General features: G+C 32.6%; 1 protein-coding gene across 1 annotated transcript in view; it reads left to right on the top strand.

The window, feature by feature from the left end:
• Positions 1-2,186: 2,186 nt before the first annotated feature.
• Positions 2,187-18,275, top strand: part of LOC113375098 (calcitonin gene-related peptide type 1 receptor-like) — a 31,858-nt gene continuing 15,769 nt past the window's right edge. Inside the window, exons 1-4 of the mRNA XM_026615045.1 lie at positions 2,187-2,303; positions 2,493-2,658; positions 3,418-3,537; positions 15,052-15,311. Coding sequence (XP_026470830.1) covers positions 2,187-2,303; positions 2,493-2,658; positions 3,418-3,537; positions 15,052-15,311 — 663 coding nt within the window. The remainder of the gene's footprint in view (positions 2,304-2,492; positions 2,659-3,417; positions 3,538-15,051; positions 15,312-18,275) is intronic.

The following is an 18,275-nucleotide window of genomic DNA, read 5'->3' as shown; positions in this document are numbered from 1 at the left end:
CATTATAAATAAATATTTTTTTAAAATAGATACATAGAATGGTAATTGGAATGGGTTTTATAAGCTCAGAGTTGTCATCTCTAAGTCAACAGTTTTTTGGATATAATCTCAGTTTTGTAGTAATGTCTCGAAATCTGCAGTTTTTTGCAGATGTTAATTAATTTATTGTATTTTTTATTTAATGCTCAAGTCTACCTTTATACCATAACATAAAATGATAAATATTATAAATAATCAATTATCCAACATATCGCGTATGCTTCGATGAAAAAACCTATATCGAACCTATAAAACCTATAGCTAGTAAATACTTGTTAAAGTATTGTAATCGTTTTTTGTTAGGTTACGATTTATGGGGTGAATGTAATAAAAATATGAAAGCATAATTACTTTTCCACTGTATTTTTTTTAAAATACCATCAACGTTTTGACTGTTATAAATAAAAAATATTGAGCTGTTAAAAATAGTTGGTCACATTTTCTTGAGAATTGTTATATGAGTTTTTAAACAAAATTAATTTTATTTTACTTAAATTAGTTTTTAGCGCTTGATTTTCAAAAAAAGCATGATAAACGGTAATCACATGATTTTTCTCGTTTTTAATTCTCTCTGTGAAATGTATCCGATTCATTACCATCATTAAATAATAAAAAGATAAAGCTGTAGATTTACAGTTTTATCATTTAATATCTACAGTTTTGCTCTATGATCGAGTTAGCAAAACTGTATAAGCTACTACTAAATTTGGATCTCAAAAATTTTTGAGTGACACGGTAGAAGAACTCCTGTGAGATACTTATCTGAATATTTACAAAAAATCTATAATAGTATAACAATCTAGTATAAGTTTTATGTATAAATATGCTATTTATTCGCGCCACTAAGCTTTATACAAAGTTGTTTCATGGTTCGTATTTAATAAGAATACACATCTTATTACCAATTTCATGTAAAATATTTAATTATTATTTTTATTATTATTAAGTATTACGGTGTGACCATTCTTTGATCCTCTTACAGGATGTTTTTTAGCAGTTTTTATGGTTTATTAATAATTGTAGCCAGTTCAAATATTCAACTTTTGCAGAAGTTTGTAAGAATGGTTTTGTATATGCGAATATATAGCACTCTAAACATATGAACAATAGGACAATCATCGATTGTTTCATTGTTTATACTTTATTCAGTTTTCAATAAATATTATTGTCATGTAATAATAGAAGCCGTTTTGCAATCAATAATAAAGCGTTAACGTGTGATTCGTGCAATATTAAATGAGATTCACAGAATATTATTTAGTAAAATATAACATATATAAAATATGATAAGGATTCAGTGAAAGACTGATAGCTCTCATTATTTTGTTATATTTTCATAAGTTTATAATATAAAAAAATATTTCACACTATAAAATAGTAATTTTTTGCAACTGGTATTCAATGAACCGAAGATGAGTAAAACCGAGTGAGTTCGATTAAAATATCATTAAATATATGAATATCATGAAAAATACAAAATATCATGCCATTATGTACGTATTTCTCCCTTAATTTCGCCTCTTTATTGTAACTGATAGACAAATATCTTCTGAATTCTACAGAATAATCTGATTCTGTTTATGTAATCTAAATTACTAGGTAAATTTAAATTTCCCGGAGAACCTTCGAACCTCCAGAATACATAATATAAAAGCTACAATTCATTGCTCAGAGAAAAAATATGCAATTTTTTAAACATAAAGAATATGATAACTTTATTTGCATAAATCAAATACTTTTTGAGTCTATTTTTCTCGAATTTTATATTTTTTTGATATCTTAAAAATATTTTATAAAATTACAAGAATTAATTGATCTCTTCATACTGCGATTGCTAATCAAACAGTTTCAGTACATCTTCCATTATTAATTTCATCATGCAGTTATAGGAACAAATTAAAAGTAAACTTGAAAACTACTATTTTGGTAAATAGTTTTTCATGATACAAATTTTAGATATTTTTGGGAATATTTTAATCAAAATTTGTAATTTTGGTAAAGAAAACTGTTTAACAGAAACATATTATTAATATGCAATTGATTGAACGGAATTAATCAATGGTAATGAAATATTGATTTAGGAAGCAAGATGCGTGTATCGCGATCAAGAATGGTCACCTCCCATCATATTTTCAATGTGGAGTACAATGGGCTGCTATATTTACAACATAAATGCAGCTTTTTCAGCTGATGTTGGCATATATAAAATAAAAACTGCTACAGCTACTATTAATAATAAAAAGTACAAGTATCCAGTGTTTCAGGTAAAAACATTCACTAACTTATATTTAAAAATGCTTTCTTGATTGAACTTAAGAAATAATTTTGATTTGACACAAAATTTGTTTAACATGACACTTCAAAGATAATTATGATAACAACCAATGATTATTATATAAGAAAATTGTATTTCATATTAATAGTTATTAAAAATAATATATTATAAAATTTAGACAAAAGAAAATAAAATATTGAGATTCGACCAAAATGATTTAGAAGTACAAAAAGCAATCAGACTGTCCTTCTCAAAAGATAGTTTTTACAACAAATGGTGGAACTGCTGTGAAGATGGCTTTATATGCTGCAAGGATATTATGTATAAAACAAATATTATACCTGGTAATATATTATTTATCATAATATGCTAATCATTTAATTTTAATCTGAAGGTTTCAGTTTCAGAGATCCGTAACTATAATGTATTAAAGACGTTACATAGGGTGAATCATTTGCTCCTGAAAAAAATATATGTAAAAAAAACATCATTTTTTATTTACAATTCGATTGTAAATTATTTTAGGCCAAGGAGATATGTTACAGCTATTTTAAATGAATAAATAATAATGTTATTTTCATATATTTTTTCAGAAACAAACGCTTCCACTTTAAATGGCCCACCTTGTGTAATAACCAAAAAGTATATACTCTGTGACCAACAATAATTGCAAATGAAATGTTCTGCTTGTAATTCATTTACTTGTAGTAATTGAAAATGTTGAGGTATCGTATAGATATTTCATTCGCAAGTTAAGCGCCTCGTGTAGACAGGGGCGTGAGTTCGAACCCTCGCTTTGGATAACCTCATGTCATGCAGTAGTAATATCAATTTTCATTTAAAAATATAGATAAAAAAATGTTTCCAATTGAAAATAGTCCAATTGAAAATAGTTGGCAATGAGAAATCTCTCACATTATTCTTCCCTAAATCGAGTTGGAGTTTAACCCAGCTCATGGTTCCGCCCTAGAACACTACCAATTTATTTATATATATTAAAAATATCTAAATACTTGATGAAAATGTTGCAGTTAAGCATAAATATAAATTCATAAGCCATTTATTAATAAAATCGTTATTTTTCATAATCTGTTGTATTGAAGACGCGAGTTGCCCCGCAATTTGGGATGCTTGGACATGTTTCGAAAAAACTAAGCCGGATAGCGTTGTTGAAAAAGTTTGCTCACCATATTCTTATTCCAATGAAGGGCCAAGATGTCACCGTAAGTAGATCTTTTTAATTAGTAAGTAACTTTTCGATTTTAAGTTAATGATTTCGGAAAATATAATATAATATGATTCTACTCACTGATTGTACCTACTGTATTATTACAAGTTGACTTGTCTTCTAACATTCAAACGAGTACTTCCTCACAATTGTGCTTTAGAAGTCTTTTTATTCGCTAAATTTTATTTAAAAAAATTCTTATAATTAGTTTCTAAATTTTTGGATTTTGTACCAATATTAGAAATGCTCGAGTCTCACTTTTTATACTTTAAACAAACGATTTGATGTTTTTCAGTATAACTCTTGTGATTTGTTCAGAAATTGAATTTATGCTTGTTTATCTATGATGTTTGCCTTTTACCTAATCTAAGTTTCTGCGCCGACATATAATTCTTTTTATAGTTTTTCTGTAAAAAACTAAATAAGAAAGTTTTACTTTCGGACTGAAATTTTAACAAATTAGAACCTGTTTCATATTTGAAATTTAGGTTTTTGAATATTCATCTTAAAGATTAATTGCTTCTGGAATGTGGAATAGTTTGTTTTGAAATGGTTAATTACTGTGATTGCTATATCAAGTAATTTTGTTTACAGATTGACTGCACAAGTGAATTGAAAATAATTACAGAAATTTAATACTAGAAACGTAACCTAATAAGTTAGTTGAAAATTCTTTTCCCGCTTTTATCGGCTATGATATACAAAGAATTCAAAACATCTTATTAGCAATCTTTCATATTGCATTAGAAATGTAGGAGTATCAACAAAAGAAATTATAAGAGAATTATAATTCATGCTTTTAAATTCCCATTCAAATCTCTATCATAATTAGTTCAGAAATAATATTTTGCGACAAACGAACAGATAATACGTCCACGCAATATTACACAATTCCATATAGCAATTAGCATATGACAAGGAGATAGAACCAGTTTGAATTTAATTAATGTTCTGAGATTATCAGTGATGACTATGGATTTTCCATACAATAATTAAATCTCTAAAAAACTAGATTAAAAATTGGAACACGCAAATAAAAATAGTTAATAACGGTTCTATATCACGATCATGTATTTTTCTAAATAGATATTAAATTGTTAAATACTAAGATATATATTAAAATTTGTAATAAGTGAGTATGAGAATGACAAGATTGAGAAGTATCACTTAGTAAATAATAACATAAACTTCTCCTTCGGGAGGTTGATAAAATTAAAATACACAAATCAAACGTTCATATAACACAAAACAAGATATAGTCTTCTATATTTATTTATTAGGCAAAATGTGAAACATAGTTATTATTTAAACGATCTCTTGCTGCAATGATTGAATCCTCACCTAATTGTAACATAATTACTACATAGTATAATAAACAAGCGCATATCTGAAAATAACAATATTTATTATAAGATATTTTATATTAAATTCAATTAAAAACTGTATTCAATAATACTTCACTGTAAAGCATTGCGCATAACTTATTGAAAGTATTCCATGAAGGGATAAATGTGAATTTCTATCGTGCAGTTGCAATGATATATTTTGAAGTCTAACACTTGAAATATGTAGTTTATTTTTCATATATAAATCATGAACTAAATCAATTGTTTCCTGTTTCTGAAAGTATAAGTTGAATTTAAAATTAGAAAAATGAATACTTTTGTATACAAACTATTTTTCAGTAAAAGAGAATCTATATGTATAAGAATAAGTGAAGCGCACTTGATAAAATCTGTTTTTATATAAACTTAAACGTATAGGAGAAGTATGGACAAAATAACATGATGTTTTGCTTTTTAACAATATTTATTTGCTTAATGATATTCTGACCAGTTTCAATCGTTTTTACTGATCTTAGATTAATTTACTATCAGTAACAAAGTCTTTTAATTAAGTAGGAACTATATTAATATATTTATTAAGTGAAAATGCAACAAATTACAAAAACCATTTTCCGCATATAGTACGGACAGAAAGATATATAAGGTAAGGACATACTAATATACATGTACTATATGTATTAATATGTATGTGCTGTCTTGTTAAAAATACTAATTTTTATGAAGACATACATAAATAAATTATTAGGTCTTCTTTGGGACATCAGCACATGACCGTAATTAACCTTCGCCGGGCTCAGAAAGAGAAAAAAGTCTTTCCAAAACATGCAAGTCTCTTCTTTTTACCTATGAATTAGTTAGTCCGTTTTCAGGAATAGTTAGAGTAAAATTTAAAAGCCAATCACCTTTTAAAGGTTTCAATTTTCTTGGTCTCGAATGAATTACTAGTAAGGTGAGTTATAGTAATCGCGAAAAAATCGATAATGATAATTTTTATATATATTATTACGTTTCAAAGGTTCTGAAAATTTTGGAATACCTTAAAAAAAATGGATGTATGTGCGAGTGTGTGTGGTGTGTGCGGATGCAAATTTATGTCGACGATTTCGGGAACACGATTCAACCGATTTGAATAATTACAAAAACATTTGATTCGTATTGATAAGGGACGTGCTGATTAGTTTTTGGTAAAGACAGGTCGAGCCGTTTCAAAGATACGGGGCAAAAAGTGCCAAAAATGGTAATAGATTTTTTGAGAGAACGGACCTTCCGATTTAAATAACTTTTCTATGGGTTCCGTATCAATGTTTATCCGTAATACTGCGACGCGGCGCACACGTGCTTCGATATTTCGTTTCTACGCAGCTAACGTATTGCGATTGCTTTAAAAAAAGTTATTTGCCATAATATTTCAAAGTATAAAAAAAATCTAATTTTTCCAAAAAGTCATTTTCTTTCAAAAATTTTAAAAATCTCAAAAAATCGATTTATTTCGGTGTTCTAAAATAAAATTGAATCCTTTTTAAAAAAAATAATTTTTGGTACGGTAACTTCCAGCAATTTGCCTTAAGGCACGATGCCATGCAGCACTAGTTCTTGAGTAATATGTAGTACTATTTTGTCCATTGTATAAGTATGCTGTTTTAAACAAAAGTGAATAAAAATTAATAATTAATCTAAATTTGATCAAATAAAAAAAAAATAAGACCACTATGCCATTTTGTCCATATATACCATTTCCCCTACTACATAAAACTATTTTTATTCTTCGATATCATTATTTTGAATGCCATTGGAATGTTGAATATCATTATTTTCAATCGAACTTTTAGGATACTTACACATGTCTTTATATGTTCGCTAAAATGTATTAACATTATGACAAAAGGATGCACTAACAACTGCCTGGCTAAGGTAACAATAGCCAACATTAATGATACGCCATCATAAACTATCAAAACGTCCCAAAATGTTTGTATGCTTGTATACAATCTGAATAACATAACCGTCAGCAAATAAATGAATAAAATTAATAAAATCGAAGAAAACGTGTGATTTCCGCATTCGACAATTTCGCACAAATCACAATGCACTAACAACAATTTGTAAATACAGTTATAAATTTTGAAACTATTTTCATTCGTGCCTTTTTCTGGTTTATCTTCGTATTCAATTACAGTCATGTTACATAAAACAGTATTTATCATAAAAAATCTTCTCTTTATTACATTAAGTATATATCCGTATTGTATCATTAGCCAAACGCTTAAAAAAATTGGCATTAAGTTATGCAACGTAAAAATCAAAGCACATACTCCAAAGGCTATCCATTGAACGACTGTGTGAGCAATTAGCACAGACAATACAAATAAAATATTCATAAGATTCGTCAGATATAGAAACCTCTCAGAAGGATAATTATTTGTCAGCATTCCAATCAGACCAAGCCTATTATCCACATTTGATATTCTTTTAAAAATTGTTTTCACTCGACCATAATATGGACCAAATTCGAATAAAAGGAATGAGAACATCGCACAGGCATTTAGTGTCGATTCACAAAATTGACCGACGTATGATATTGTAGGAGCCTTTGTTTCAAATTTTGCCCCTCTAATAAGAATCCATGTGTAGTATGAGCAAATTATGTACACTACTGTTGAAACAGAAATAAAAGTAATTTTTTTATAGCGTTTTAGGAATTTTGTAAAATATTTTAATATTGTTTTTGGTTTCATTGAATGATTACAATTGACTAATAATTTAGTTCATTTTCGGCAGCACTTAAGAAATATGTTAATTTCATGATTAATGAGATTACATAAAAAAAGACAGCGACACATTACATTTGGAAACCAAAGAAATAATATTTTCTACCCCGTAATAGTTTTACTCATCATAATTACATTATATCAATTTACGCACGTTCCAATTACATTAATATTTTCATTTCATATATTATAAATGACAATGATACTATTTCCTGACACACTTATCAAAATATAGTGGAAAAATATAAATAGTAACAGACAACAAAACAAAAACATAATTGTGACAATGAAAACGACCTTCGATTGTAATACATTGTGTATGCATTGAACATTTCATTATCTTCCTGTAAAAATAATCGATAATGAATTTCTTTTACATCCTTATGTTTTGATACATCATGATCATTTCGGCATGCCTTAGAAAAAATCCGCGTGAAAATTAGGTTTAGTACCGAAGCTTTTATATCAAGTACTCAATAGTATGAAACTTTAAAGTTTTGTTAAAAATTTTACTTTATGTTTTTTTTCACTAAATGAAATTCCAAGTAAAATTAATGTGAAATAAAACTAAACTTTTGAAATTTCTTGTAAAATTCACATAAGAGATTTTCTTCTATCCAGAGAAAACCCTTCCCTTGCTAAGATTTGGTGTTCAGACTGACATCCGTAAAATATTAGAGATCGAATGTTTTAAAGAACAGTCAGCAAATATTTCAACTATTCGAGTTAAACATTTTTTAACACGTTGACTACCCACTACGTTCAAAGGTCCAATTTGAATCTGACCAATTATATTAAGAAAACTAAACCAACTAGATCAAAACGAATAACACATATCAAACAAATAACTTTTTGACTATATTTCCACCTAATTCATCATTGTAAAAATATATTTCTTTGCTGTTTTTTAAAAAATTGTCACTTGGTTCTTTTTATCCCATTGGATTCGGTAAAATGGGACATCAAGGGGACAAATAGATCATGGATTGTTATTTTTAATTTTAAAGAGATTTTACGAAATAATAGCTACATTGGTTCTTTTTATCCCATTGGATTCGGTAAAATGGGACATCAAGGGGACAAATAGATCATGGATTGTTATTTTTAATTTTAAAGAGATTTTACGAAATAATAGCTACATTGCCAAAAAATCCTATAAGTTTCATGAGTTCATACATCTCGTATTTACAGAGACAACACTGTATATTTGTCTCTGTAAAATTTTTACTGTTATTTTGTCAGAAATAGACAGTAGAGTTAGAAGAACTATTTATTTAACTGCTCTCTTGCAAAATTGCTTTTTTACCTTAATTTATTTTTAAGTTCTGTTGGTCTTTTTACCCCACCCACGTGTGAGCTTTTATAGAGGTTATATAAAAAAACGGTTAAATGTAATTTAAAATTAACAATGGATCTTAAAAAACATGTAATGTATACTTGAAATTATATTAAGGTTTTGTAGACTAAACAACAGTGATCACAACCAAAAAAGCTAATAACGAAAGAAAATACATTTGTTATAAATTTTCAAACATTGACGTTCATCTTCCAATAGCGTAAGAATCAAGGTGATGACTGATTATACATTTTTTGCTTCTACTTCTAAATGTAGAAAAATATAGTAAATGTTAACATTTTTTTAACTTTACTTGTTTTGGAGATATCGATGTTAGACTTTTTAACCCGCAAACCTTTAAGCCCTGCACTACCCTATTGCTATTTTTAACTTCCCGTAGGGCAAGTTATAGTAATCGCAAAACAATCAAAAATGAAAAATTTTATATAGCTTTGCGTTTCAGAGGTTTCTGAATAGTTTGGCATACCTTAGAAAAAATGGATGTATGTGTGTGCGTGTGTGTATGTGTGTGTGCGTGTGTGTGTGTGCGGATACAAATTTTTGTCGACGATTTCGGGAACACCAATCAACCGATTTGAATAATTTAAAAAACATTCGATTTGTATTAATAAAGAGACGTGCTGATTAGTTTGTGGCGTAGGCAGGTCTAGCCGTTCCGAAGATACGGGGCAAAAAGTGCCAAAAGTGGTAACTTAGTTCTTAAGAGAACGGAGCGTCCGACTTTAATAATTCAAAAAACATTTTACTTGTATTGACAAGATGAGGAACTGCTTACATTTTTGGGAAGGCAAATCTAGCGGTTATAAATTCTCAATAAAAATAAGTTAAATGTCATTTGGCGGTCAAAAAGGTTTATTGTACATATGTACATTAAATTATCAGATATTTTATAGAGATTTTAGTAATCTGTACACATTTTGTGTAAATTTCTGTGGGTTCCGTACCAAGAATTACGGTGCGGAAAGTTCCGTTTTGATGCACTAAAAATATAGTTTTAAATGATATATTGTTGTTAAATACAATTGTCATTTTTCGCCAGATTTTTAAAACTGCCGTACTTGTTGAATGTAAAAATCAATCCAAAATCAAAAAAAAAAAATTTAAATCTGATACTTATCGCATATCTTGTTTGTGAAATAGACAGTTTTTTTTTTTTTTTTTTTAAAAATAATAATAAATAAATATATTTCAGTAGATATATATGTGTACATAGCATTTCTCATTTTGGATTTTTACCCGTAGGTATTTCATCCTTCATATTTGTTCTATCAATACAATAATAAGTATTTCAGATATACAAGTTGTGACATAATTCTGTGACAAAAAAGAGGAAAGAAAATTTATTCCCCAAAAAAAATCACTTAGCACTATTTATAATAACACATAATAACTCAAAAAGGAGAAAAACAAAAAAAGATTTATTCACTTTGAGGGAGAATATTTGCGTCGAGCCAAGTTTCAATTGCCGCTATGGGTCGATCAGTATATATTTTGGCATGGCGTGATTGCCATACCAAATATCATCTCTTGTGTATTGGCCGAGGCCCGCGATGTTCATATTAGGATGATCCCCACATTTTAGATAAAAATTCTCAGTGAGCTTTTTTATGTAGTCGAGTATTGTCGGTACGTCAGTCTGTTTGTGTATGTATTTTGAAGAGTAGTAATGTCTAGTCAGTGGGTCCCTTATTTTGTTGAGTACAAGTCGTAGTGTCTTATTTTGTAATGTCTGTAGTTTCCGTAAGTTAGTCTTAGTCGTCGCGTTCCATGCCGGAGCGCCGTATGTCAGTATCGGTCTTATCAGTGTCAAGTAAAGTGTTCGCTTGTTCTTCACGCTTAGCGGGCCGTTGTGGTTCAAGAGAGGTCTCAGTAGATTTAACATCCCGTAAGCCTGTCCAATTTTCGTATTAATATGTTTTGTGAAGCTGAGTCTATGGTCCAGGGTCACACCAAGATATTTGACATCTTTGGACCACTCAACTTCACAGTTTAATACTTTAATTTTGTCTAAGTCAGTCAGTCTAGTCATGGCATTTCGGCTCTTAGTAAATAAAATTGCCTCCGTCTTTTGCGGATTTATCTTGATCTGCCATTTGTCAGTATATTTCGTCAGCTTGTCTATGTGTGTCTGTATCTTTGTAGTCAGTAGCGTCGGTGATCGTGATGATTTGTATATGGCAGTGTCGTCAGCAAACGTCAGTAAGGTGGTGTCGGCGTCAGTGGGTATGTCGTGAATGTAGACGTTAAACAGTGACGGTCCCAGGATCGAGCCCTGCGGTACTCCCGCCGTCACTTGTTTAACCGTCGAAAGTCCGTTGTCTACTTGTACGGTAAAGTTACGGTCTGAGAGGTATGAGTGTAATGTTCTTGTAATGTATGGTGGAAAATTCAGTTGTATGAGTTTATGTATAAGTCCGTCCATCCAGATGGTGTCAAACGCCTTCTCGAAATCAAGCAACACCAATCCGGTATGGTTTCGTCTGTTAAAATTGAGAACAGTATTTTCTATGAGTTTTGTCAGTGGGTGTAGTGTGGAGTGTCGTTCTTTGAAGCCGTATTGTGTGTCAGGTATGATTTTGTTGTGTCTTATGTGTTTGTTAAGTCTTTTGAGTAGTACCTTTTCGGCTACCTTACTCATTGTGTTGAGGAGGCTGATCGGTCTGTAGTTCTGTGGTATGTCTGGCTGTTTCCTTGGCTTCACTATTGGAAATATGGTGGAGGTTTTCCAAGAAGCGGGAAAGCAGCCTTTTGTCATTATTCTATTTATTATCCGGGTAAGTAAAATGTAGGCGTTTGTCGGCAGTTGTTTAAGTATTATGTTTTGTAGTCCGTCCGGTCCCGGTGCTTTTCTGTTCGGTAATTTTTTAACTATTGTCTTTATTTCAGAAACTGTGGCAGGGTCTATTCGTAAGTCTTTGTCCCTGTGGAGGTCAGTGAAGTTTTGAATTGTCTCGTGTACGTCTTGTTTCAGGTCTGCGTTTGACATATTGGCATTTTGTTTATGTATGTTTTCAAAGTTTTTTGCCAATATTTCCGCCTTGTCTGCTGGTGTCGTTGCGTAATTGTTGTCAGTTAATTTGAGTGGAGGTATGGATGTTGGTTTTTGCGTCAGTCTTTTTGCTGTCTGCCAAATTTTGTGTGGGTCAGTATTTATGTTCTCGAGTCTTTTGGTCCAAGTGTTGTTTCGGTGATCACGTATTTCATTGGTAATAATTTTTGTCAGTCTGTTCACATGTTCCTTGAGTAGTCTGTCACCGGTACGTTGCCACAGTTTCTTTATATGATTTTTAAGTTGTATTTTCAATAAAATGTGTTCTGGCAAGTCGTTGGCTGGTGTTGTTCTTGAGTCTAGTGTCGGTATAGTCTGTTGTACGGCGTCTGTGATTGTCAGTGTAAGGTGTGTTACAGCCTCCTCAATGTCAGTGTTGGTATCGATTGGCATAGTGTGTCGTGTGTTGTCTGTGATGATGTCTCTGAAAATTGGCCAGTTGGCTCTGGTGTAATCTAAAAATTTGCGTGTGGGGGTCTGGTCGACGTCTAGTCTGTCTGAAATGGTCATGAAAACTGGATTATGGTCAGAGTTGAAAAGTGTTCTTGTTATGGGTTCGGATGTTACGTGTAGATTTTTTGTCAATGCCAAATCGATCGTACTGTGATGGTGCGTCTGTACGGTGGCGTATCTGGTCGGCGTGTCAGGAAAGTGTAGTTGTGCGTCTGTGGTGTTGTATTCGGTCAGGTATTCGTAAAGTCTGTTTCCGTTTGCGTTGTTGAAGTTACAGTTCCAAGTTGTGTGTTGTGCGTTAAAGTCTCCTGCCATAAGAACAAATCTATTCGAGTCCAGTAGTCTTTGTAAGTCCGTATGTTCTAGTCTGCTTGCCGGGATGTAAATCGATATTATGGTTACTTTTTGACCTCTCTTGTATACATTAATAGCTGTTATTTCAGAACCGCCCGCTGTCAGGTTTGGCACTTGCTCGTGTCTGATGTTAGACTTAATCAAAATCGCAGTGCCGCCCCATCCGCGTGCGTCGGTCTGTCTGTCGTTTCTGTAAACTTTGTAATTGTTGATATAGAGTCTGTCCGTAGGTTTTAGGTGTGTCTCGTTAATCAGTACTATGTCCAGATCGTATTTTGTTATCGTCTGTCTCAGTTCGTCAACGTTGTTTTTAAGTCCATTTGAATTGAAATGCATTATTTGTAAGTCTTGCGATTGGTTTATGGTGATGAAGTAAGAAAGTTCAAAATTGTTGTGTATTTGTCGTTATAAGTCATGTTTGTGTTAAGTGTTTTTGTCAGTTTGTATAGCTCACTGAAAATTTGCTTTACCTGGGGATCCGCAAATAGCTTCCTGATCTCGCCCATAGCAGTAAAGAGTCCTTCCGGAGTGTTGAGGTCTGGATCGGGTTGGCTGCAGGCAGGCCGTGTTGGTGGTTGCGATAGTGCAGGCCGGATCTGTGATGATGCAGGCTGGACCATTGTTCGTGAGGACTGGACCATTGATCTGTATGGTGACGATGGGATAGGGAGTTGAGGATATTCAGGTCGGACGTTAGGACCATTGTTGGTGGAGTTTACAGCTGACGAGAAGCTCCTCGTCAGTGGCACTGGTGTTGGTGCTGGCCTATACGCTTGTCTTCTCCTGAGAGCGTCGCTTTCCTTCTTTTCTTTGTAATTAATAAGAGCGCTGCATTTGGAATAATTTGCCGGGTGTTCGCTTTTGCAATTGACACACATCGGTGCCTCATGTGGTAGTTTTTGGCACGCTCCTGGTGCGTGCACATTGAGGCACTTTATACACCTGTACTTTAGGTCACAGGTGTACGATGTGTGACCAAAGTTCAAACATTTGTGGCACTGCAGCGCTCTATTCTGCGGCCTATAGGCCTCCCAGGAGAAGATATGTCCCCCAATATTTGTAATTCGTTTTAGCTCCGACATATTCTGGTCTTTATCGAGGAGAACAATGTATATAGGTAATTTGTGTTGACCACCATCTGAGGTTTTCCTCTTTATCTGCACTACTTGCCTGGCTTTAATCCCTTTTGACAGGAGATCTTCATGAACCTCCGCCTCTGTAATTGATGGATGTAGACCGGTTATGGTTATTTTCTTCGGCATTTCCTCTTTGATTGTGTAGGTATAAAATTGATAATTGCAGTCCCTTAACATGTCTTTGATTTTTTCGTGTTCTATAGCGGTGTCAGTGAAAATTTTGTGTAGGTTATTATGGAGGTATTGATATTTAAAATTAATTTTAGATGTTTCTCTTAGATATTTAATTGCTTTTAAATCTATTTGACCTTTTATGATAATCGGTGGGATTTTTGCCTCTTTCGTGGTGGTGTTTTTGGGTGTCACGGTTTGGACGCCTGAGGTAGTTGGTTCCGACCTAGTAATGGTTTTCTCAGGCTCCTTGTTCTTTTTCGCCCTCTTTCGGCGTGTTACTTTCCTGTAGTCCTCACTCTCCCTATCAGTATCCATATCTGTACGGTCCGTGAGCGCATCATATTTATTTTTTAGTGCAGTACTTGTCTGCACGTCCATCTTCTGATTTATGTTCGACATCTTGAATTTTTTCCCAGGCCCCTGCCCGGGAATTATTCTGTTTCCTGAAGAGTTTTGCGCACTGATTTTAAAATTTATTAAAAATGATATAAAAAGACTTCACAATTTTGAAAAAGAAAAAGCACTTGCTAATGGGTGCTTACTTCCTCCCCATTAGCAACCCCAATCCGGGGTTTGGGAAGAAAAGTATGCAAAAGGCACGTTCACCTTTAAAATTTTGACAGATATAATAATATATATCCAACTTGTAAGTATTAAGCCCGGTGCCTTTAAAAAGGCAAGATTTAGAATCAATTCCGGACTTAATACTTATTTCACAAAAACACTGACACTTCACTGAAAAACAAATGACAATCTCACATCTGTTTTGTTTCGTGCTTAGACAGTTTTCTTAACGCAGAACACCATTAGTTATTTTTGTATCGTATCGCAAAGAAATGAGAATTTTGTTAATAAATATATTAATTGTTTAGATTTTTCATCAAAAGTGTGCTACAAGAATGGCACCTGGCATTCGGATACTGACTACAGCACGTGCTCAGTGAAGCCGCGTCTCGTTTCGCGCACCACTTTCCACGTGGCTACGCTGGCATTGTCGATTGTGGCGTGCACACCCGCAATCGCTATATTCCTACTCTACAAAAAGCTCAGAGTGGCAAGAGTCGCCCAGCACAGGAACCTCCTGATAGCGATCGTTCTCAGAAATGCATTGGTCATCATTTTCAAGCAAACGGTGAGTGGATAGTAGGAGGTAGTGTCACTAGTTCCTTTGATTTCGAACTCAAATCATGCTCGTGTGTTTGCAATCTTATGTATGGCTTTATGTGGATTATATTTAGCAGCATTCTTGTTGTGAAGTGAACCATTTCAACTCCTTGTACTTTTAGGTTGGCCTACCCGAATAACTATAAGACTATATTTAAACTAACTATATTTTGATACTTGCTCAATTTTAAAAAGCATTTGGGGTTTATAAACCTACTCCCGCACTCTACAGATAAACGCGCTAAGAATTTCGCCGAGAAAGTTTTACCGTCATACGCTCTTATGTTTTTTGTCATCGAATTTTCACGAGAACAGTATAAGTAAATATGCAATATATTATATGGACATATAATCTTTTATATGCAAAGCGATTTTTGCCGATTGTTTACATTTTGTTTTCGTGGGATGCATATGCAAAAAAGGCGTTTGTAGATAGAAGTGGGCTACTATTTGTGGACAGACATGGGCCACTTGCGCAATGCCATTCTTTGTACAGTAAATTGTTTTTATCAATTAATAGAACATCTTATTTACTTATTTTTATATCTTCAGTCACAAAGCCTCCTAAAAAACAGAAATGTCCCAAAAAAGTTGTGGATTATGAAAAATTGATTATTGCTTGCTTAGTGGTTGATTATAAAAAATTGATTATCGCTGAAATTGATATCGAAGCGTGTTGTTTCTACTGTTATCAACCTTAGCAGATTGTCTTTTCAACGCATCAATACATCCCCTAAAAACAGAGAAGTCGCGGCAGAAGCAGCACAGGGTTCATCCAAACACAATTGCAACCATCTGCTATGATAAAAAGATGCGTTTTCAAATACCCTTGCAACTAAAAAAAATTAAGAAAATATTTTTATTTTTAACCATTTTACAACCAAAAATAAAAACGTGGCCCACTTTTGTCCACCGCACCTCACTATACATACATTTCAAATTAAAAATAATACATGTCAGTCTGCCCATAGACATTTTCAAGGTGTGAAGGCACCACAAATCAACGATTACCTTTCCCTACCTGGTTTATTATCCTTTTTACCATTTTTACCATTTACCACTGTTTGTTTATACACTTTTATGTATTTTTCTTTTCATACTTATGCATCTATGCTTCCTGGCTCCTGTGCTTTGTTTTTCAGTTCCCTGTACTTTTTTCCTGGCCTAATCATCAATCTTCTGCATTCTTCTTCTTCCCAATCGTTTAATCCTTCTATTTTACATTTGACTACATCATGTAGTAGGCTCTTTTTTCAGAATAAGTCCGATTCAGTTTCCTTTCTTCTCAGTAAAGTTCTTTCCTCGTCCACTCTTCTCAGCACATCTTCATTTGTTACCTTAATTATCTACATTATCTTCTTCATTCGCCTCCAGCACCACACTTCAAAACTCTAGTTTTTGTTTCCACTTTTAAAATAACACTACAAAATGTTAACACCAAACAAATATTTTCATAAATATTCTTGTTTATTATATATAGATACTGCGGCGCTAAATTGCTTAATTCATCCAAGAGTGTAAACAAATCGTTGGGTGTTATTAGATTAAAAATCTTAAGTATCAATATTGTGAAGGTTCATGTTATTCAGTTTCATGTTTGTCACTATGATAAATTTTGTCATGTGCTGAGCTTGATTTTTTTCATTTTCAATGTATTTGAATCAATTTCAGAATTTGAGGTTATTGTAAACGATTCGTAAAGTTATCTATGTAAATCATAAAGATTGCAATGCTATTGTGCGTTTTATTCAATTGGTTGAATTACCTTAGTTAATGAAGACTCATTAACCCAGCGATTTCCAACCTGTGGGGCGCGCCCCCCTGGGGGGGCGCGGTGCCGTCCCGAGGGGGGCGCGAAGCTCTTTCAAAAATTTGTTTTTAAATGCTGAGTAAGTGTCAAAAACAAATCAGCAGAATACATGCAAGTAATCCACAATTTTCGCTGCAATTTTGTCAGGACAAATGTAACAGCATGAATATACTACACTTTTGAACTGTGTTGGACTTTGCACTGATGGAGCTCCATCTATGGCAGGAAGAAATGCTGGTCTGCAGGCCCTAGTTCGAAAAGTGGCTCCTCGTGCAGTTTGGACGCATTGTATGATTCATAGGCAATCTCTTGTTGCAAGTGATATGGGTAAAGAATTACTTGAAGTATTTGAAATTATAATAAAAGTTGTTAATTTTATCAAAAATAGTCCATTAAGAGAAAGGCTTTTTGGAAAATTGTGTGATGACATGGGCTCAGAATACTTTATTATTGTGAAGCACGTTGGCTTTCCCGTGCTAAAGTACTTCAAAGGGTGTTTGAGCTCAAAAAAGAAAATGCCATTTTTCTTGCTGATAATAAAAGAGATGAAGCAGACATATTTTATGACACGAAGTTTCTCGAGAAATTTGCTTATCTAGTTGACATTTTTAAAAGACTAAGTGATTTAAATAAATCAACGCAAGGATCTCAAATTCATGCTTTTGTTCAAAAGGACAAGATTACGGCGTTTATGAAAAAAGTAGAACTGTGGATAGCTAGTATGAAAAGTAATAACTTTGATATGTTTCCCTCTTTTAAAACTACATCTGTTACTGATGAAATAGAAGCAAGTAAAGATCTTATTATCAATCATATGACTAGTCGAAGGAACCAATTTGCGCATTACTTCAAAGATCTAGATATGTCCAAATACGGATGGATTAGAAATCCATTTGTTATTGATAAATATGATGATTTTGGTCTTCCAACGGCAGAGCAGGAAATGATAATTGATTGAAGCAGATGTTTCAGGACGAAAAGAATATAGTTAAGTTTTGGTTACAAGTAAAGGGCGATTTTCCAACTTTGACAAATAAAGCTTTAGAAATTTTATTACCATTTGTGACATCCTACTTATGTGAAACTGGTTTTTCTGCAGTAGCAGTATTAAAAACAAAGCAC

The sequence above is a fragment of the Ctenocephalides felis genome, unplaced genomic scaffold (genome assembly GCF_003426905.1).
Source record: "Ctenocephalides felis isolate EL2017-DRISC unplaced genomic scaffold, ASM342690v1 CF-g0.4_SCAFFOLD_01886, whole genome shotgun sequence".
Lineage (NCBI taxonomy): Eukaryota > Metazoa > Arthropoda > Insecta > Siphonaptera > Pulicidae > Ctenocephalides > Ctenocephalides felis.
The sequence above is the reverse complement of the archived record's forward strand: the minus strand, read 5'-3'. Positions and strand labels throughout refer to the sequence as shown.